The 23,941-nt window shown below is 38.9% G+C and overlaps 1 protein-coding gene across 1 annotated transcript in view; it reads right to left on the bottom strand.

Annotated features, from left to right (window-relative positions):
- The window catches only part of itfg1 (integrin alpha FG-GAP repeat containing 1), a 92,699-nt gene that overhangs the window by 31,008 nt on the left and 37,750 nt on the right, over positions 1-23,941 (bottom strand). Inside the window, 3 exon segments of the mRNA XM_078400432.1 lie at positions 1,698-1,741; positions 12,639-12,747; positions 13,744-13,894. Of these exon segments, the coding sequence (XP_078256558.1) occupies positions 1,698-1,741; positions 12,639-12,747; positions 13,744-13,894 (304 nt within the window).

Below are 23,941 nucleotides of genomic sequence, written 5' to 3'. Positions count from 1 at the left end.
ATTACAGAAGAAAATTAGTGTTTGCTGTCCATATTTCCCTCTTTGTAGAATCTTCAGAATATTGGTCCATTGAATTTTGAGACATTTATCATATAATCTTGCCTCTGACATTTCTCCACATGAACGGTCTGCGCAGAAACTTACGGTTTACAATTTACACACCTCATTCATAAATATTTTTTATACCAAAGATTTTGTTTCAGTTTAACAACACAGAATTTGTATAATATTTTGCCACAATTGTTGCCAAGTATTCTTTATATTCAATGGGTTGATGTAAACAACTTCAAGCAAATCATTCAATGCATCCAGCTATCATATTTCATTCGTTGCCTCTTTCTTTCTGAATACATTTGTTTTTACATTAGTTACATTAGTTTTAGTTTAGAAACGGGCACAGCAACCCTTGCTGACCATCTACTGTACATTATCCCACCTTTTCATCCACTGCATACACACTGAGGGCAATTTAGAGACCAATTAACCTACAAACCCGCACATCTTTGGGATGTGGGAGCAAACCAGAGAACCCGGAGGAAACCCAGGCAGTCACAGGGAGAATGTGCAAACTCCATACAGACTGCACTCCGGGATCGATCCCGGGTCTCCAGCGCTGTGAGACAGCAGCTCTACCTAATTAAGTTTGAAATTAAATGAGGATTAAATTTCAAACAGGCAAATCTACACACTTGTAAAGAGTTGTATTTATAATAATTTGAAAGACACAAAGTAGCTAGTAATGCAAATAAGCTGGCTGTGTCAGTCTCACGTTCCTTCAGAACGATGTAAAAACAACCTGCTGTATTGATATTTTCAATCCAGTAACAAGTACATGTAGACTGCTAAATAAGATGCAAGTATTCCTTTATCATTAGTCAAGTTTATGTTTTGTAAAACGCTGACAATTTCTAGGATGATAAAGTCAGTCAAACATTTTTGTGGTCACATTCACCACAATACAGCCATAATAATGTTTTATCATCCTTGCAATCCAAGGGAAAAGGGCGGAATGTTTTCTGAAATTCTGACCCCTCGAATTCCTATCCCTTACAGACGAGAGATAGATTGGGAATGTCATCTTTCATATAAAGAAAACAAAACAGTCAATCCGATCACCAATGGGAAATGGTTCACATTTCTGAAACCAACACAAGTTATTGTGATTCCATTATTTTGACAAGGACAGATCCACATTAGATTATTTCCCCACATCCAAATACATTAACCCTAGATAATTGGAATGAACAAAAAATCAGATTTGAGAAAACAATTAAACCTATTCAATATATAATGTTAGCTTTATTCAAAGTGAATTGAAAAATGTTAACATACAAAAGCATTTTGCATAATTGTTGGCCATTTTAGTATTGGATTCATTTCCACTAGCTTTACCCATTAACTGTTCATACCATCTGTCAATTTAACATACATAGCACAATCTGACCATATATTGCGACCAGAACATTTACTTAATAATTTGAGATTTGAAATGTTCTAATATAACGTTTACATTGTAATTTCATATGATGTAAAGTGGAATCCCATTTCTTAGTAATGCATGCTTCAAAAGCGAAATGCTTAGCAATGTTATGAGTCAAACAATTTTCAAAAAACATTCCCATTCAATACCATCTTTTAAAGTTTGCAACAACATTAAAATGAACATTATTTAAACATGGTAACAAAACATTACTTACTGTTACTTTGCGGGGGCAATCACTGGAACACAATCCACTGAGAACTAAAGACAAAATGAAACAATTGGTGTTAAAAGCAGAGCTTAAAGCTGACGTTGATAGAAAACTTTTGAAGAAATACATTTTGACCAAGTAAGATTCTGTAAGTGAGAAATGAAACAAAAAGATGTATTCCAGTTATGTCTGGATGGAGGATGACTAAGATGCACATAAGCACATAAGTCTGAAGAAGGGTCTCGACCTGAAATGTCACCCATTCCTACTCTCCAGAGATGCTGCTTGTAACTCTCCAGAGTTACTCCAGCATTTTGTGTCTATCTTCTAAGCCATTTGATCTACATTTTTAGCTCAGAAATCAATTTTTTTTTTAAAGAAACAAAGTAAAGTGGTAAGTAGTTAACTGAAAGTGGAAGATCCTCTGCAATGCAGATGGAAGAATTTGGAATCCAAAATCATTCTCTAATTGAACTGCTGGCAGTTACGTGAAATCATGACATGATAAATTCTCCAAGGGTTTCATTATAAATTCCATTAGTTTACAATAGAAATTACTGATGTAAACTGACATTAACATCAATAAGTCTTTGTATAGAGAAGATGTATATGTATATATGTATATACGTATATGGATATACGTACGGTACGTGCGGCACGGTAGCGCAGCGGTAGAGTTGCTGCTTTACAGCGAATGCAGCGCCGGAGACTCAGGTTCGATCCTGACTACGGGTGCTGCACTGTAAGGAGTTTGTACGTTCTCCCCGTGACCTGCGTGGGTTTTCTCCGAGATCTTCGGTTTCCTCCCATACTCCAAAGACGTACAGGTATGTAGGTTAATTGGCTGGGTAAATGTAAAAAATTGTCCCTAGTGGGTGTAGGATAGTGTTAATGTACGGGGATCACTGGGCGGCACGGACTTGGTGGGCCGAAAAGGCCTGTTTCCGGCTGTATATATATGATATGATATGATATGATATGATATGATATGATATAATAACTGAAATAATATTTTCACTATTTTAAAGGCAGGAAGTTCCAATAATGCCAAAATATTCCTTAAATCTCAAACTCAATTAACCAGAAAAGTAATGAAAATTACTAACGATTATATAAAGGAAGCCTATTATGTTCTATTAACTCTAATGACTCAAAGTTTGTAAATGTTGCTTTTAAGAATTCCCCCTTATCTATTACAGCACATTAGGCTTCAAAAGCCATTTGCTTCTTAAACAGACAATGTTCATTTTATTGGCTTCAATTTAGATCCTTTCTATTGACCACCCACAATACTGTTACAGTAATATATGACACAGATTTAAAATGTGCACATATATTCATCAGGAATGCTCACAATTTTGGAACATTAAACTGATATTTTGCCAAACAAGCATATTTTGAACAATAAAACTGTATTGTAGGGCACTATCCAATTAATCAAGAAAATATCTTCATAAATGCTGCAAAAGTACAATCAAACATACAGTGTTGCTTTTAAAAATCTTGGAGGTTAATTACTGCTCAATTTAAATGCTTTTAAGATAGGTTTAAGATTCTGATTAGCAATTTTGCTGGGGAGATTTCAATCTGCATATTGATTGGGCAACCCAAACTGGCAAGATAATCATAGAACTCAGATCCCAGATCACTCTCGGCTGTAGGCTTTGCAGTAGCCTAGCAATTAAGAATTCAAGAAAGATCAAAAGTGATATTAATAGAGTACATTAGATGGCTATTGTCAGGAAATTATGAAACCTACAAGCTAGCTGAATCATCATATATAATCAACTCTTCAAATTAAAAAAAAAGTTTTATAGGAGCAAATCAAATTTGGTGGCAATTTGCTTTAGAAGAGTAGTTACTGCATTGATAAGAAACAAACCAGAGTAAAAGGATATTATGAAATAAATAATATTAATATCAGCATTAATGTAAGTGGTGATAACTAACCAGAAATTTGATATACCAAGTATTCAACTGAATTTGTGGAACCATTTCCAGTGAAGGTAATAATTAACATCAGCATTAACACAAGTGGTGATCTTCACTAGAAATGGTTCAATAAATTCAGCTTTAGTTCAACAATTATCATTGCAATTTATTCCAAGAATATTCTGATCGTTCAGAGGCATTAAACATTCAGTATCCTTAGGATGCGGACAACTCTTTAAGGCAGTGCTTACTGCTTATGCTACGTTGTCCCAAGGGCATGAAGAGTCAATGCCACGGTTTGGGAATGGAATAATGTGCAAATCCACATTAAAAGGACATTAACGAGGAGTTTAGATTTCTATGGCAATTTAACAGCATTCAATCTCATTTCCAGTTGCTATCCTCAAAATGTACTGTACTCCATTTCAAAACATATCACAGTGAGAATTTATCTCTCAGTTTCTTCGAGTGCAGAAAGCACTATCTGTTGTACAACATTAACAATCATATCTAACCTATGATGGGCTTTTGTCGGCACTAGGCCTGTACTCACTGGAGTTTAGAAGAATGAGGGGGGGACCTCATTGAAACATACAGAATAGTTAAAGGCTTGGATAGAGTGGATGGGGAGAGGATGTTTCCACTAGTGGGAGAGTCTAGAACCAGAGGTCATAGCCTCAGAATTAAAGGACGTTCTATTAGGAAGGAGATGAAGAGAAATTTCTTTAGTCAGAGGGTGGTGAATCTGTGGAATTCTTTGCCATAGAAGGCTGTGGAGGCCGTCAGTGAATATTTTTAAGGCAGAGATAGATAGATTCTTGATTAGTACAGGTGTCAGAGGTTATGGGGAGAAGGCAGGAGAACGGGGTTAGGAAGGAAATAGATCAGCCATGGTTGAATGGTGGAGTAGACTTGATGGGCCGAATGGCCTATTTCTACTCCGATTCCCTATGACCTTACACTTCTTACACGACTATACAAAATATTTAGCACCTATATATAGCACCTCAAAGTTATAGCTTTGAATTTTAGACTTTCTTAATCAAGAGGTGAAGCTGTAGTACAGATTATCTGTAACTACGGGCAAAGGAATTTTGCCATTTAAAGCAAACAACTAACCTCAAGAAATAAAGGAAAGGTGGTTACAATCAAATTTAAAGATATTCAGCTCTGTAATCTAGAGTGAAAGTTCCGTACTGCAAGTGAGAATTTGAAAATAGTTTATAAAGATAATATTAGTTGAGTGCTATTAACAGTGACTCAAGCACTCATTGCAATAGTGAATTAATTTATGTCATGAATACATATTAAATTAATCAAATGCACATGTTCATTCATATAATGTTCAAAGTGAATCAGGATGTCCCAAAATGGTTTATGAACGGCAGAAACCAATTTGTGCACAGCTAAAGTCCATAAACAGCAGTGGAAACTGTATAATCTATTTTCCCCAGATTTTAGTTGAAGGATAAATATTTCCCAAGACATCAAAGAATTGAGATCCGATCTTCAAAATCACGCGGCAAGATGATTCATCAACCTAGTGGTAGATATCTCATTTGTACGAAGGAACTGCAGATGTGTAAGAAGGAACTGCAAATGCTGGTTTAAACCAAAGATAGACACAAAAAGCTGGAGTAACTCAGCGGGACAGGCAGCATCTCTGGAGAGGAGGAATGGATGACGTTTCGGGTCGGGACCCTTCCTCAGACTGCAGATGCTGGCTTCCATGTGTAGGAAGAAACTGCAGATGCTGGTTTACACCGAAGATAGACACAAAATTGCATACATTTTCAACCTCTATCCACTACGTTCTGAGGTCTCCACTGCTTTAAAAGGACATTCGTAATACCAGTGCCCAAGGAGAGCGAGGCGACATGCCTCAACGACGACCAACCCAATGGCACTCACATATTGTGATGACATTTTTACAGCGCTCCTCCCTATGTAACTGGATCTCAACTTCCTCATTGGTTAACCTCAATCAGTACGGATTGACAACAATATCGCCTCCTCACTGACCTTCAGCACAGGGACTCCTCAGGGCTCATGTTCTATCCCCTGCTCTATGTTCTCTGACATCATTAATGTCCTTTAATGTGGATGTGTACATTACCCCATTCCCAAACCATTGCATTGACACATGCCCTTGGGACAACTTGGTATAAGCAATAAGCACTGCCTTACAGAGTTGCCCACTTCCTAAGAACACTGTGACTGAGTGGCCAAGCACTGCTCCAATACTCATTTAAATTCTCTGATGTTACCGCTGTCATTGGACAAATTATAGGTATTGACAAGTCAGAGTTCAGAACTTAGATCGATAATCTGGTCAAGTGGTGCCAGAACACCAATCTTGATCAATCGAGTTTCACTGTACTTTAATTGGTACACTTGACAAAAAAATCCCTTTGAACCGTTAAACTTTAGCAAAACCATGCAGTTGAGTGTTGACTTCAAAAAGGGAAAGCTGTGGGATCATGCACCTGTTTTTCATTGGTGGGACAACAGAGGAGAGGGTCAACAGCTGCTAAATCCTGGGAGTTCACTTCTTTGATGATCTGTCCTGGTCCAACATATCGATGCATTCATAAAGAAAGCTCCCCAACGCCTCTACTCCTTCAGATGCGTGAGCAGGAGGTTGCCGAATGCGCTCCCAAACCTCTACAGACGTACACTGAAGAGCATCACGACTGGCTGCAACCCAGCCTGGTTTGGAATTTGAACACTCAAGAATGAAGGAGCCTGCAGTGGGTGGTGGACAGTGCCAGGTCATCGGCAATGAGATCTACAGGAAGCACTGCCTCAGGAAGATAGGTAATATCAAAGACCCACACCATCCTGGCCATTCTGTCTTCTTGCTGCTACCATTGGGATGATGATACAGGAGCCTGAGAACGTTACCTTCTGGTTCACGAAAAAGCTTCTTCCCATCAACCATCAAGTTCTTGATCTAAAATGCAGAATCATAACCACAATCTTACCTCAACACAAAACACATAGTTGGGTACTGCTATGGTTGCTCTACGTACTTTGGTTTTTGCACTATCATTGAAAATAACATTTAGTAGGGTTCAGAGATACAGAGCGGAAACAGGCCCTTCGGTCCACCGAGTCCGCACGGACCAGCGATCCCCACACATTAACACTATTCAATGTTAGGGACAATTTTTAAATTTATACCAAGCCAATTAACCTACAAACCTGGACGTCTTTGGAATGTGGGAGGAAACCGAAGTTCTCGGAGAAAACCCACGCAGGTCACGGGGAGAACGTACATACTCCATTCAGACAATCACCCGCAGCTAGGATCGAACAAGGGTCTCTGGCGCTGTAAGTGCTGTAAGGCAGTAACTCTACCGCTGCGCCACCGTGCCATCCCAAATAACATTGTTATTTATTGTATATTTATTTGTTGTTGATCTCTAATCTCTCTAATCTATTGTGTATAGCTCACCCAACATTATAACCATCAAAAAAACCCCTATCAATGTTTTATCACCTTTGCTGTTTCTTAGCGATCCAAACTGAATCTAATAAGGCACCTGGACTATTAGCGATTGCAACTCTTTAGTCAAGATGTTCAGTGATTCTGTAAGTGAAGCTGCATATATTAAATAAGGATTATTTTTACTCAAGTAACTCATAAGAACAAAGGAAATAGCAGGAATAGGTTGTCGATCCCTTCAGTGAACTCTGCCATTCAACAAGATCATGTCTAATCTACCCCCATTTCCCTGCACAACCTCTAGATTCCTTGAATGTGCAAAAATGCGCTGATCTCTGTTTTATTGATTAAGCATTCAAGATCAACCCTCGGGGGAAAGAACTGCAATGATTCACCACCTACTGAGTGGAAAAAGATACGTTAAAAAACCTTTCATTTTGAGACTGTAACCTTTAAGTTCTATGCTCCTCAGCAGGGGTAACATCCTATATTTCTACACTGTTGTGCCCTCTAAGAATTTTGTCTGGGCCAAACAGGTCATCACTCCATCTTCTAAACTTTACAGAATTGAAACATAGCTTTGGCAATCTCTCTTATAACCGATGTAACAGACCTGGCACCCCAGATTCCAGTAAATCTTTGTTGTACTCCCACTACTGCAAGTATTCTTTTTTAGCTAAATAGATGATAGTTGTACAAGACCTATGAGATAATCACACTAAAGTCCTGTATAATTGTATTCCAAATCCCTGGCAATAAAGGGCAACATATCATTCATTTTTCTTATTTGCCTTTGGACCTGCATGCTAGCTTTCAGTGAAGTGTACAAAGACACCCATGCCCCTTTGATCAAATTAGTTAGATGAGATTAGTTTATAGTAGTATACACCAGGGTGCAATGAAATTACTTGTTCGCATGCAGCTCACAAAATAAACCGCGTTCATCCAGTAATAATAAATACGAGGAGTGAAACGCAGCAGAACGGTGCAGGATTGCCCTGTAAAATCCAAGTAGTGTAAAGAAAGATTAAAGTACAACGGATTAACCAAAATGAGGTTGAATTAAGAGTAAGAGAATCGCAATCTCAGTTCAAAAAATAATCAGTATTTCTGTTTTCTTTACTTAAGCGCTAGTCTCACATTCATCCCCACTGTAGTACATCTCCCATGTTGTGTGCATTTATTCATCTTATTTTTCTCCCTTTTGAAGCCTCTTGTACCCTTGTCACTACTCATATTCCCACTTAGCTTCATAAAACTAGCAAATCTGGAATTGTTACACTCCAACCCCCAGCTAAATCATCTATTTAGTCTGCGATTTGCTGGAAGCCAAGCATGATCACATTGTATCCAACTATTCACAGCCCAAGCTGAAAAGGACCCATTTATTCCTGTTTTCTGTTAACCAACTCGCAATCAACACTAGTATAGTAACCCAATTCTATTTTCCTAACCTTATTCAGTAGCCTCCTCGTGCTCCTCGAATCCAATACGGCATCAACAGGATCCTCCCAACTAAATCTATCCCTAAAGAACTCCAGTAGACTAATCTCGATGTTCCTATCATGAATCCAGGTCTACCCTATTCTTTCTTTTCATTGAAGTAAAAGGATGGAATGCCAATCTAGATGTTGCCAGAGAACTACAAGATTAGTACTCCACCTTAACATAAAGGTTGCATTGTGCACCGTCTATTAAATGCAGTGTGGTTATATGCTCGGGCTACCCAAAGCAGCCTTTCAAACCTACCACCAAGAAAGACGGGGGGAACAAGTGCATGGGAACACCTTCGAGTTCAAGTTCCTCTCCAAGCTGCGCACCACCGTGATTTGCAAATATTTTGCTATTTCTTCATTGTCGCTAAGAGACCTAGAATTTTCACTTCAACAGTATTGTGGGGTATCTATCCCAGATGAAGTGCAGTGGTTCACGGTGTAATTCCAAAAGGGAAGTGGTCAATAATGGTCGGCTTTGTCAGTGACAAGACTTCCCAAATCCCTCCATTTCCACCCAAAGGACACGGACTGCAGGCAGCCACGAACAACATCACCTGCATATTCTGCTCCAAGACCTGCATTGGAAATGTATCACTGGTACTTCACTGTCACCAGTCTCAATTATTGGACTTTCTTCCTTTGAGCACCTTGGGAGTATCTTCATTAGAAAAACATCAGCAGTTTAAGAACACGGTTCATCACACAGATCGGACTCTATCTATACACTTCACACTGTTTTGGAAAAGCAGCCAACAAAATCAAAGACGTTCCACCCTAGTCATTCCTTCTTTTTGCTCCCATCCGGCAGAAAGCACAGAAGCTCGAAAGCGTGCACCACCAGACCCCGGGACAGCTTCTTCCTGTTATCAGGCTTCTAAACAGCCCTTCCATAAGCTAGGGTACTGTCTGACTCACCTCTATGTATAATCACTGCTGTAATTTCTACATGGTGAAACCAAAATGTTTAAAAACAGCCTTTATTAAAATCTGACAATGTGCACTTTAACCACTTTAATAGAAAATGTGATATTTTCTATTACAAATCTCAAATTGTGGAGTTCAGAGACAAATAAATAAATGATGGGTCTTTGTCCAAAACATTAGGGAGGGCACTGTATGTATAGTATTATCTGATGTGTTTGGATAGCATGCAAACAAAGCTTTTCTCAGTACCTCGCTATACATGACAATAATAAAAAACTAAATATTATGCTCAAGGAAACTTAGGTAAGGGCTATAAGTGCTGTTATTTAGTGAGGTCACACAAATAAATAATGTATGCGAAAATAACTGCAGATGCTGGTACAAATCGATTTATTCACAAAATGCTGGAGTAACTCAGCAGGTCAGGCAGCATCTCGGGAGAGAAGGAATGGGTGACGTTTCGGGTCGAGACCCTTCATCAGTCTGAAGAAGGGTCTCGATCCGAAACGTCACCCATTCCTTCTCTCCCGAGATGCTGCCTGACCTGCTGAGTTACTCCAGCATTTTGTGAATAAATAATGTATACATTCTAACAATTAATAGAATTGTACCAATTTGAAATCAACAATGTTGAATCAGATTTTTGCAATGTGCTGTCGACATCTAACACAGACATAAAGGAAATAATAAAAGTTCTTCTTGAACAGCAGTTCAAAATAATATATATAATATTCTCTTCAGGTCACATCAACAAGTCAAAGAATTGCTGAGGTCTGAAACTATCAATTAATTTCATCGCATTCTCTTTGACACACATGCAAAACATCTGTTCCGAATCCAAAATTATCCTTCATCGTGATTTTGGAGCTATTTCAAGTTTATGGACTCTCGTCTATAGAATATCATGGTTAATAGAAATGCCTCAATTACTAAATAACTCTCGCTTGGGAAACACAGGAATGTTCCAATATGCGTTCACATTTGTTAACCTCTTATTTCTAATCAATCTATTGATTATATATGATGTGATTATCGTGAATTTGCATAAATCTTCAAGAGCTTCAATTTTTTGAGATCACAAATTATATTAATTAAAAAAAAAAATCTAGTTCATATCCCTACAAGATCTGAGCATCAAATCCTTGGATGGTGAGGGGACGAGTCAAGTGTAAATGTTAAATTGCACTGTTCTCAAAACTTTACTGACTTGTTTCCCAAGCATATCTGAAAGCAAGCCTGTACTCACTGCAATACAGGGAGCTAAACCACCCCCCTGACCCTTGGTGCTTTTCCCTGTGACCTTTCCTCTTTATACTGGCCATCTTTCCTCTCCACTCTTGATGCATGGTTTTGACCTGAAACCACCTCCCCACAACAGATACTGCCATCGAGTCTCTTCAACAGGTAGCTCTACATTCTAGCACCTGCAGTTTGTTCTGTCTGCATCGTTAGAATAGGGGAAGGGTAATAGTGGCCATCAGTTCATGCCAATGCAAAATAGGCAAGGTTTTACTGGAGTGGACAACATACTTAAATTTGTATCCAGAATTTACCAATATCCTAATTTCCAGTTCAGTTAAAATGTTTTCTACTTTGAAGTAAGGGTTTAGAAATGAATAAATTTTCCAAATTTGGAGCAAACGAATTCACCTCCAATTTCCATCCTGCCCTTAAATATACCTGGACTATCTCCGACATCTCCCTCCCGTTTCTGGACCTCACCATCTCCATCACAGGAGACAGACTAGTGACGGACATTTACTATAAACCCACTGACTCGCACAGCTATCTGGACTACACTTCTTCCCACCCGGTCCCCTGCAAAAAGTCTATCCCCCTACTCCCAATTCCTCAGTCTACGCCGCATCTGCGCCCGGGATGAGGTGTTTCACACTAGGGCTTCCGAGATGTCCTCGTTCTTCAGGAAACGGGGCTTCCCCTCCTCCATTATAGATGAGGCTCTCACTAGGGTCTCCTCTACATCCCGCAGCTCCTCTCTTGCTCCCCCTCCCCCCACTCGCAACAAGGACAGAATCCCCCTCGTTCTCACCTTCCACCCCACCAGCCAGCGGATCCAACATATCATCCACCAACATTTCCGTCACCTACAACGGGACCCCACCACTGGCCATATCTTCCCATCCCCTCCCCTCTCTGCGTTCCGCAGAGACCGTTCCCTCCGTAACTCCCTGGTCCACTCGTCCCTTCCTACCCAAACCACCCCAACCCCGGGCACTTTCCCCTGCAACCGCACGAGATGCAACACCTGTCCCTTTACCTCCCACCTCAACTCCAACCAAGGACCCAAACAGTCTTTCCAGGTGAGACAAAGGTTCACCTGCACCTCCTCCAACCTCATCTATTGCATCCGCTGCTCTAGATGTCAACTCATTTACATCGGCGAAACCAAGCGCAGGCTCGGCGATCGCTTCGCTGAACACCTGCGCTCGGTCCGCATTAACAAAACTGATCTCCCGGTGGCCGAGCACTTCAACTCCCCCTCCCATTCCCAGTCTGACCTTTCTGTCATGGGCCTCCTCCAGTGCCATAGTGAGGCCCACCGGAAATTGGAGGAACAGCACCTCATATTTCGCCTGGGCAGTTTGCAGCCCAGTGGTATGAACGTCGACTTCTCCAACTTTAGATAGTCCCTCTGTCCCTCCCTTCCCCTCCCCCTTCCCAGATCTCCCTCTATCTTCCTGTCTCCACCTATATCCTTCCTTTGTCCCGCCCCCCTGACATCAGTCTGAAGAAGGGTCTCGACCCGAAACGTCACCCATTCCTTCTCTCCCGAGATGCTGCCTGACCTGCTGAGTTATTCCAGCATTTTGTGAATAAATCGACTGGTATTTTAATGTGGCCCGTGACTGAGAAAAGAAAAATGACGATATTTCAACTGTGCAATAACTAATCTCTGTGAAAAGCAGCCCTGGGAATTGAAAATTGTACCTTCATTATTCCACCAAAATCAATGCTATGCTCATTGGTTTCATTCCATTGCAATACCGACTAATCAGCAATCTTAAAATGAAGTTTTAATTATCTATGAGCTATTTTACTTTAATTTGATAACAATTAGCTTCAAAACAACGAGTTCAAAACTGCTGAATAAATATTCATAACCTGGATGTGATAGTTCATACTTACCAATGACTTTAACGAAGTATGCATCAGCATCAAAGTTATTTCGCAAAGCATGGATGGTCAATTCGGAGTTTGCCTTATTTTCATTCAATACAAGCACGTCCAAGATGCCCTTCCATTAAAAGAATAAAAAAATATTAGTTACACACCGTACCTTTTGACTATATTCATTATAGGAAAGTTTAAAAGTGCCAAAGTGGCATTTAAAAGTGCCATTAAGCTGGAAAGAGTACAAAGGCAATTTCCAAAGATGTTGCCAGGATAAGGGTCTGAGGCATTCGAACCGATCGGGCAGGCTAGGACCTTATTCCTTGGAGCGCAGGAGGCCGAGGGATGATCGTATAGAGAGATGATTTTGTACAAAAATCGCGGGGAATAGATGGGGAGAGGATAGTGGTATCAAAAAAGGGAGGTATAGGTTTAAGGAGAGAGGGACAAATTTAATAGGTACCTGAGGGGCAACCTCCTCCCCACATGGTGGGTGGTGGGTATATGGAATGAGTTGCCAGATGAAATAGTTGAGGCAGGGACTATAACAACATTTAAAAGACATTTGGACAGGTACGTGGATAGGAAAGATTTACAGGGATGATGGGCCTAATGCAGGCAAATGGGATAAGCATATATGGGGTTGCCATAGTCAGTAAAGGATGTGTTTGGGTGAAGAGATTGTTTAAATTTAATAATAAATAATATATTTTTTATTTTACATATGTAGGATGGCACAGGGTCAATGGTGCAATGAAATGTATTTGACAAGACAACGGGTCACCTCAGCAGTAATATTCCAAGAATAAATAAGATAAAAAATGACATTAATAAGGTAAAAAGACAATATTAAAAATAGTTAAAAAGACAATATTAAAAATAATCAACATATATGATTTGAAATGTGTTTATGAGTTCAGAAGCCTGAAGGCTTGATGGTAGAAACTGTTCTTAAGTCTGGTGGTACGCGCAGCCATACTCCTGTACTTCCGTGCTGTACGACTCTGTGACAGTAAATATTCACATTTGCTCAATGAATCTCTTTCAAGTTTCACCGACGTTGGCTCTCATATTTTCTGTAAAAAGTTCTAAGTACGGAATCTAGTTAAATGGAACTTACGTCTTCGTAAATGTCAAAGAAGGTTGCCACCACAGCATTCTTGATATGATTTAAATCGGTCAATTCCCAGAGCACTCTGAACATTCGGCCCACCGACTGGCAGCTTGCATCGCTGCATGGAACATTCTCCAGGAGAAAAGCTTGTTTGTTGCTGTAAAAAGAGTACGATCTTTAAAGAGTTTTATTTTAAACAAAGCACGTATTTCATTAAATGTGGAATTTATAGGAGCAATGTAACATTTGCGTAAAGTGAAGATTATTTGATTAGCTGTGTGTTAAAAATAAAAGTCATCAGATTTTTCTTTCCATTGTAATCGACAGTAAAGTCAGCCCCTCAATTTGAATCTAAATTGAACTGGTGTGCTCAATTAATAACTGTGTTGGTTAAACTATCTGATATCGGTATCAAGGCAGAGAATCAGGAGTTAAATCCCTTTGCCTTGCTGGATCTGAGAAGAGAACTAGCTATTGAACAGCATGACATAATTTTTTTATTCCCAAATTGGAACCCGGTGCTCTCTCAGTGACCTTGTGCGTTTGCTGAAATTTTGGTAGCTTTCTTTTGTAGGCTCATGCCTACCAGGATTTAATTTTAGATTGCTCAAACTGTTTCACACATAACCTACAAAACAACAAAATCACTGACTTTGTTAGTCTGGGCGTGAATGCAGAGATGAACACTCACCCCCCCAAAATCTGCATGGTTAATATGTCATGTATTAGCATTCAAATATTAACATTTTTAAAATGCAATCTTATCACCATTTATCATGGCACTATGTGATTTGTGTTGTGTTGGTATCTCACCTTTGAGAACTAGCTGGAAGCTTGATCTAAACCAAGCAATTTGTCTCAGATGTCATTATGAATACAATTCAGAAAACTGATGTGAAATAGCAAGTGATGAAAGCAACATACTCCTTTCAGAAGTTTTTGGAAAGTTTGGATGCAATTTCCAAAGCCTATTATGTTTTTAATTCCATCATTTTTTTCTTTTAATTTACCCTCAAATCATCAGCATCTTCAGAGAGAAAAAAAAATCAAGATTTGTGGAAAGTAGACCAAAAGCTCAATGTCATTTTATACAGGCAAGCTTGTTTACAACCGACTACACTATTTCAAAGAGATAACAACCCATCTGTTCCTAATCACTGAAGCTTTCAAAATGCAAATGCATTCCCAATGAAGGATTACAGATTACTTATTACTTCCTTTCAGATAAACCATTGATCCAAACAAAACTCTTCCAAAGTGTGTAATTTCCTGAAAATCTAAATTGATATTACAGCCATCCTGACCTTTCATAATTTTGTTTTGTCAGGAGTGATCAGTTTGCTTCATGATGAAGATGAGCAAAAAATATCTCCTTGCAGATGAGCTGGCCACTAGGAGGGGTTCCTAACCTTTTAATTGCTTCTAAAACACATGTTGGAGGGACCAACTATAATCACACACCATCTGGCTTTTTCAATTCTGTCAGTGACAACTTCAAGGTACAGGATGATGTCACACAGTACGCTTAATAATTAAAGTGTTTGGGCTATAATTACGAACACTGTTATTAACCCTTCATGAGCACTTGATGCCCACAGAACCAGTTTAGAACTTGTTAGAAATGTAACAATCTGATTTACGGAATGTCAATATCTAATATTTTTTTGCAAAAATGGACATTATACTCCAAAATCTAATTTACTTGAAACGAATGGACTAAACCCAGATTTTTGAAGCTATTACATAGCATTTATTAGCAAGTACATTTTTTATCAAGCAAGAAACAAAGTGTTGGCAGCATCGGTGGAGGGAAACAGACTTATGATGTTTCAGGTATTTCTTTAGGGAGGGTCCCGACCCAAAACCTGAAACGTTGTCTGTCCATTTCCCTCTACAGATGCTGCCTGATCTGCTGAGATCCCCCAGCACTTTGTTTTTTTAAAATCAAGATTCCAGCATTTGCAGTCTAGTGCGACTACATATTATTTTTAAATCAATTTATTCGCATTCCACAGGTTAGTAATTTGCCAAAATCGAAATAACCTGCAATATGCTGCAAGTAAACACTGGGGGCATTTCACTTCCTCCCCCAAGTGAAGTTACCAGGCATTAAATAGTGTTTTTCAGAAAACAGCATGACTGTGACTGAGACTTTGACACATATTCAGAGCTGACAAAGCAATTTTAACTATTTAAGATGTTAAGAGATACATTCAAAAGAAAAGTAAAATTCTAATCTAGTGTGAAAAGTTTGCCTGAACTCTGCCACAAGCTGAAGAGGCTCAATATTCACAATATCATTATGAAAGGTACATGTAACGAGAACATTATTAGGATTTACATTATAATTTATTTTTAAATAAGTGTTTTCAAGTGTTAATATACACCTGTTCTAGTCGTAGATCCAAGTCGTCTTAATGAATAAATACCTCCTTAAAAGAACTGTATTTGTCTCTCGTCTATAGTGCTAAAATGAACATGTGAAATAAAAGATAACGGAGTTAAAGGAACTGAGAGTTTTCAGATTGATGGAAATGGTTAATGATTCTGTATAGGTAGTAATGTAGTAGTAATGATTAGGACCATTTTTGATACATGTACACGAATGATTTAGTCTTGAAAAAACCTGCCAAAATGAAGCCTTTCCTTGGGTTTCGGCATTTCAGCCACGGCAATTCTTCAATATTAAAAAGTAACAATATACTTGTAAAGAAATGAAATCTTTAGAGGTGTGGTAGGAAGGGTTGGGATTAGAGGCAGAAGTGATTGGTTAACATTACGAGTCTGGTTCTCCCCAATATAACAGATTAACTTTAAAACCAAATTGGTATTATGCATGTAAATACCATGATGATAAAAGCCGATTAGCCCAACCATTCCTATTGATGTTTACCCTCCACCAGCGCTCCAAGTCCTATGTGCGAAAATTCCATATCCATTTAATCTCCTTTCCACTATCTAACATTTTTAACGTTTCTCTGTTTGTTGCCTTAAATCTCTTGGATTTTCCTTTTATAAATAACACACCCCTTCCTCCAAGTTCCTTCTATGTCTGGAAGCTGTGCATCACCCACCTTTATTCCAGTATAATTACAACAAAAGCATGTGCAACATGCCATTCCTGTAAACAAAGAATCCCATCTGCCACATTTTGGATCATTCCATTATATTAACCAAACCCTCTCAGACATTGCTTTGGTTCTCAAAATTATTTATGATCCGTTCTATTTTAGTAGTATTTGGCAAATGTTGACAGTATTCTTTCGAGACCAAATCATTCAGGTACATAGCCCCAAGAATGGTCCTAAGCAAAACAATGCGGCACATTACTGTCCATTTCTATCCATACAATATCCTCTGCTTTAAGCAAGCTAACCTAATTACACGTCATAAATTTTTGTAACATCCCTTCAAAGGCTTTTTGAAAAATAAATACATATGGTATTGAAATAGACTTATAATTAAAAGAAACCACATTTCTCTCTCTCAGCAAAAATATTTAAAAAATAAGCCCATGCCATCTTAATTCAGATTTTGCAACTCAATTTCTTCATTATTTCCAAAAGGGTATCTTCCACTTGCCCTCCCTTGTGCATTATTATTCCTTTTCAGTTCCAAGAGATTATTCTTCACACCCTTCAGCACCAACCTCCATTTCATGTCAACATTCCTTTCATCCTTTTCTCACTACTCAATTTAATTTGATAGTTTTCTCTCCTCCAACCGAATAGAAACCTTTTTTCCCCAAATTCATTTCAATTATGGCCCACACCATCACGCGCATCAACTCACTCTAACTGACAGCAGACAAATTGAAGCAGTTAAATAGCTGGAACCTGCAAACTACAAGGTTGCAATGGCCAGATAATTTTTTTTAAATTTATCGAAGTGCAATCTCCTGTTTTTAAAAATGGTACGTGATGAGATCTTTAATGCCCACCTGGGGGAACAGTGCCTGTGGATTATCATTTCATCTTAATGACTGCGCCTCTGACAATACATCACTGTTGTGTCATTCCAGATCCGTGTACTCAAGTCTCCGAGGTTGGACTTGAACCCTCAACCTACTTTTCAATAAACAATTGATTCATTTTTTCATGAAAGCACAAACCAAGCACAATTATTTAAGACTGAAATGCAGAGTTAATCACTTAACTTAGGCAAGCTGTTGGGTGATCAAGCTGGTATTTAGAAGATAACTTTACTTATTGATAACTAAACTACTCACCAGAGGATTTAGTTTAATTTAGAAATACAACGTGGAAACAGGCCATTCGGCCCATCAAGTCTGCGCTGACCAGCAATCCCCGTAGCCAACACGTTGGGGGCAAATAACAATTTTTAAAAACCAAAGCCAATTAACCTACAAACCTGGACATCTTTGAAATGTGGGAGGAAACTGGAGCACCCAGGGAGAGCGTACAAATTCTGTACAGACAGCACCCATAGTCAGGATTGAACCCATGTCTCGGGCTGAAAGGCAGCAGCTCGACCGCTGCGCCAACGTGCCGCCCCCTTCTTTGTAATTGACTCTACTTATTGTCCTCTTACAAACCATGCTTAAAAAGAGTACCAGCAAAGCTGAAACTTTTCTACCAAACTACACATCTGTGCTTTCAATTATGTACAATCATCAATTGTCTGCAATGCTCTATTTAACTAGTTTCTGTTTTACTCTTGGCTTAGTAATAGGAAAGTTATGAGTTAGTATCAGGAAATTTATGTTTTCATCGGTGGATAGGACTGGAATCACGAGGTTACAGCACCAATTAGGACCATGAAAATGATTGGCAGTCGTCTGCACTTTTCCTGTGTTTTGGACAATTAGCATTTCCATTGATTTATTGGTGTGACACAAGCTGAATAATTTTCAGTGTGTTGGTGGCTTTTAAAAATTCTGGTTTGCAATTGTGAAAACCACACAGAACGTCAGTTATCCCTCGAGTGAGCCAGGGCAGCATGTAGATGAGAATTCAGAAGACCAAAGAGTAACATTGTGGTTGTAGGTATAGAACCTGTTATGAGTCTTTCTCCAGCGAAAACAATGAAGGTTAAGAATGTAGTAAGGCAACTGTGCTTTCACCGAGCTGAATACCTGTAGATACTGTTGCAGGAAGATGATGTGATCACCGAGAGCAGAAAGAGGAGAAGCAGATTATCTTTTTAAATTACTTAGATGCTATTTATGGCTTTGATCAGAGCCATTTAGTTTCTGTGCGAGGAATGAAATCTTAAGAAAGATCTAAAATAAAATAGGCGAGAATTTGGGAGGCCATAAATACGGAAGATTTTGGAGAGGAAAGGTACATTGAAGATTATACAATGGTTTTCCAGCACAAAAAAAATATTTTTCAGTCAAGGGATGACGATGAAAGATTTGAAACAGATGTAGATGGTCAAATTTAATAGATATAGGATGGTTGGAGCAGAAATTTTCCACAAGCAGTGTGTCTTTGAGATCCGCATGAGTTTAAGGCTGTTTTAGGAGGCAGAAAAGTTCCAGGATCTAATATCTTCCATTTTACCCACAGATTATTCAGATGTGCAATTCCTTTTGACATCTGAGAGCACCAGAAAACATTGCAAGAAAGCACCACGCAACTGACCATTAAAGAAGCTAAGATTTGTAAGAAATTAGTATGTTCCTTCTCAAGTTAGTATGTTCCTTCTCCTTTGCCTTGCTTGCAAATATTACTGATACCAAATAATTTGATACCAAAATGGACTGGTCATTCATTTAGATTGATTAATTTTTACTGTATTGATATTACTTGTGGCAAGAAGATTGAATGCCTTGCTTCAGGTAATAGAAGCGTTGCAAACCCCCCCCCCAAAAAAACAGCTAACAGTTCTCAGCTATGATCACTTGACATGCCGTTACAAATCCTGGGGAGAAAGGTCTTTGCTGCAATCTGTTTCTTAGATATGCTTCCTATTCTGGCAAGGAAGCATCTGTGATTTGTTAAACAGGCAGCATTAATTGTAGCTCAGTGCTTTGGAAGATACCATGTCTGTGAATCCAACAAATACATTGAATTATATGTAATGTTTGTTAACTCAACAGCACAGTAAAGCAGTGGGTAGAGCCAGTCGTATTTTTTTTAGTAGAGATTTTCTATTAATTTAACTGTAATGTACTTTACTTGACCAGCAGAAAACAGACCACTCAAATTTATTCATTACAGCTGGAATTAAAGCATGGGAAAATCAATAAGTTAATTAAAACAAAGCAATAATTTCATTATTATTTTGTTAATATTAATTTTGTATGATGTTGGAAACGACAGTATTCTCAAATTTCTGGGCAGTTTTCAAAAAGATGTCACGGTCAGTAAGTGACCTGTAATTATTTGATGTAACCTTGTATCCAGCATGGAAGTCAAATACCTGGCTAAAATGCAAGAACCTTCTTAAAAACAGGTTAAAATAAAGGCCAACAGTAGATCAAAAGCATGCCTTACTTGGGGAGGGGAGGGAAAATTTAGATTGCAAGCAGGAAGATGTGCTTTATCATTCAATACGCCTGAATATAGCCACACTTCTATCCATATAGAAGGTAGGACAGCAACCTAACAAATCTGAGTAGTAATGATTCATTTTGAATTATGTCATTTCAATGACAGAAAACACCCTGGAGACCAATAAGAAAATGTGTAAGCAAGTGAATTTATACTAGGCTAGACAAAAAGGATGATTTCTATGCAAAATTAAAAAATGCAAAGATTAGTCCCATGATGCATCATTTAACATTCTCTACCTAATCATTGAACAAATTATTTTAAACATAAAAATACTAAATACACCGATTATGTTAACCATGTTGTACACAAATCATGTTATCCATAAAATATAGCAAAATAGAAATCAGCAGGAGGATTGCATTAGTTAGTCTGATATTCTAGGCGTGTGGCATTTGTAAGACGACCTTGTTTGAGACTTTTCATTTTTGATGTGTTATTAATACAAGTTTTCGATTAGCATATTAAGCACAGTTAATTTTACAAATGCAGAAATTAACCAGGGTTGGCCATCTTTCAAGGGTGAAGTGAGCACTGAACCCAGTGTAGCAACTGCTGGAAATTATTCAACAGCTCAACAACTACTGCAGACAAGAGGTCTAGCACAGACACAGGAACGGCCCATTGTTTCATTGATACGGGCTTCTCAAATGGTTCTTTATTGTCACGTATGCACTGCACAGTGAAATTCTTCCACATCTCAGAGGAGGAAGTACATATCCACAAGGATGTCCTATATCCCAGGAAGCCACCCAGGTCCTGGTGGCGCACAAGGGTTAACAACCTCTCATATCTGGCCAACATCAGTGGATATTGCAACAAGTTCCAATCAAATAAGAATGATCATATTCATGCTTACTGCCCATCCAAAACTCACACAATCATCTCACACATTACATACATAATTATTTAACCCTGGTTTGTTTTTCATGCATACACACTGAAAGAAGCTCACCAATAATCGAATCAGAAAAATATGAACAGAGGATCAATTAGTTGGAGAGAGAATCGATTGGTTGAAGATCAATATCACTCATACACATATCACCATATCACTTGCCCTCCTAACAATTTTCTGCCTGATAAAGACCAGAAAATTCAAATTGATCCTTCTTAACAATTTCTCTCAACAACATGACACTACCCTTGTGCTCTATCCATCTCAGATGATCAGCAGGAATGTCAGACTATCCATCTGCTTAATTACTAGCACAAGCAGCCTCCGAGTTACGCAAGGGTTCCGTTCCCAAGATCTGTCCAGAACACAATTTTTCTATTAGGTGGAAACGTGTTTTCTATAGCTCCCCACATTGTATTGCTCGACATAGACTTGCCATAGTTCTTTCATTTCATTGAATGACCACCCTGACACGACTCATAATAAAACTAATGGAATATATGCTGTGTCCAGTTATTAATTGACACCATGCAACATTAGTACCTGCTTGAAAAATTTAAGGGAGATTTTGTATAAAGTTGGATTTGCATGAATCAGGTCATTTGTCAGGCAGAGAATTCCGTTATTCTGCAGATATTAAAAGATATTTGGGAGCTAGGGCCTCCATTTCAAAGTCCCTTACACTAATGGACTGCAGACAGACCAGGACTGCAGGTTAGCCTCAAAGGCAATTCCAGGAGGGCGAGCTGGACACCAGGGTTGTACCATAAGACTCGGAGTAACTTTGGGCAGCCTGCAGGCAAAATCTTTCAAGAATGCACCTGACTATGCTCAGCACAATGGTCATGGAGGAGTCCGTCTTCAACCTCACCATCCTTTCAAACACCTTTCCAAAAGGCACACAATGGCGCAAAGAATGAGAGCCGCAATCTCCACTGGTATTACAGCAGAGGATGAAAGCAATCAAAGTTTAAGTTCCATTTAGTACACTGTCAAACAGATTGAGACATGCATCACCACATGCTGGATGACATTTTGAGCAGGTGCTGGAGGCCAGACTGGACTTCTGCCACTCTTGATTGTGCTCATTCCTTTGTTCGTTAGCCGGTTAGTCCATACTATGCAGTCTGGAGGCTGGAGCAAGAACACAGGAGAATAGGTGAAGACCACCTGGTCTCTCAGGTCTGTCCTGCTGCTCATTATGATCTTAGCTAATGTGCCCCAGCCCTCAACTCCTCCTTTGTGTCAGTTTTGCATCACCCTCAATTGTGCAGCCTTTCAAAAATGTAACTATTAGCTGTTTAAATAGCTCATGTGTTCTACTCTCCTCAATTCCCCAAGTAGAGAACTGCAGGAGTTCACTACCTTCTGCAAGTAGTTGCATATTTGCATGGTTGCCTGCTAATCTTGTAATGAGATCCCTCGTTCAAGATTCTGTCACCGGTGGAAACATCTCAAAATCTAATGTCATGTAGCTTTTAGATCTTATATTTTTCATTAAGATCACCCTCATTCTTCTAAACTTCAAAGAATACAGATCCAACTATTTTGACCATTAGTGATAGAACTGCCCCCTCATGCCATTAATTAGCCCAATGTATCTCTTCTGGACTGTTTTCAATGATAATATACTCTTTCTTGAATAAAATGCACTGTGCTGCGGGTGTTGCCTCAGCAATTATAACAATACAGACTGTCTGTATTGCATTCACAGAAACACCAAGATACCCATGCACTCCAGTATCCATTTACAATGCTTCTCCATTCAGATAACAGTCTGCTTTTTACTTCTCCGACCAAAGTACATAACCTCACATTTTCCTGGATTAAACCTCCAATGACTTGTCTGCCTTTTGTCTCATTAGTTTTTCCAGTACTTTCTCCTTCATGATAGAGACCATTGTACATTCTTCTCTCCTGTTTGAAACTAGGCCACCAGTTACCCGTGGGATGCTTGAAGTGTGCTCCATCCTGAAGATTGATGCAAGATATTGCTTTCAATTATCTGCCATTTTCATGTTTCCCATTATTAATTCCCCAGTCTCATTCTCCAGGGTCCCACCAAGCTACATCTTCCTTTTTATATATCCAAAGAAACTCGTGCTATTTATTTACTTTCCAGTTTACTCTCAGAACTAATCACCCATCTTTTTTTATTAGCTTTCAGTCCTCCAATTTTGATTTTTGAAAAATTCCAAGTTCTCCAGTCTACCACTAACGTTTATCAATTTGTTTGTTCTAATTTCTGATTTGATATTTCCCTTAACTTTGTTAGACAAGGATGGTCTATCTTTCTCCTTGGTACTCTCTCTGTGATTGTAAGAGGTTGCTGCCAAGTGCAGGTTATGAAATTGCAACTCTACCCGCTGCGCCACTGTGCCGCAGCTGCAAGACGTTTATTTCTGAGGCAGATAAAATTGCAGGTGAATGAAAAATTCTCAAATGATACACTGTGATGATTGTTCTGTTACCTATTAAAGTAGAAGTATACAAGATTATCATTTTACTCCGGAACAACCATAGAAAAATCCACTGTGGAATACGATCAAAATATGAAACTCTTATAGCAGTACTTTGTTCACGGATTAACTAACATACAAATTACCCTGAGACATATGGTTGTGTTAAACCTTTGGGGTTTTATCATCTTATTAACTCAAAGAAAGGAATTTCTAAGCACTAAGTCTGCCAGCATCAGACCACATGATGGGTGGGAGCAGGCCCTGGAGCTCACACTGGCATTCAATAAGATCTTGACCTCGATTCTTCCTCCCTGCCTTAACTCATA

This window comes from Rhinoraja longicauda, chromosome 6, assembly GCF_053455715.1.
Source record: "Rhinoraja longicauda isolate Sanriku21f chromosome 6, sRhiLon1.1, whole genome shotgun sequence".
In the NCBI taxonomy this organism is placed as follows: Eukaryota; Metazoa; Chordata; class Chondrichthyes; order Rajiformes; family Arhynchobatidae; genus Rhinoraja; species Rhinoraja longicauda.
The sequence above is the reverse complement of the archived record's forward strand: the minus strand, read 5'-3'. Positions and strand labels throughout refer to the sequence as shown.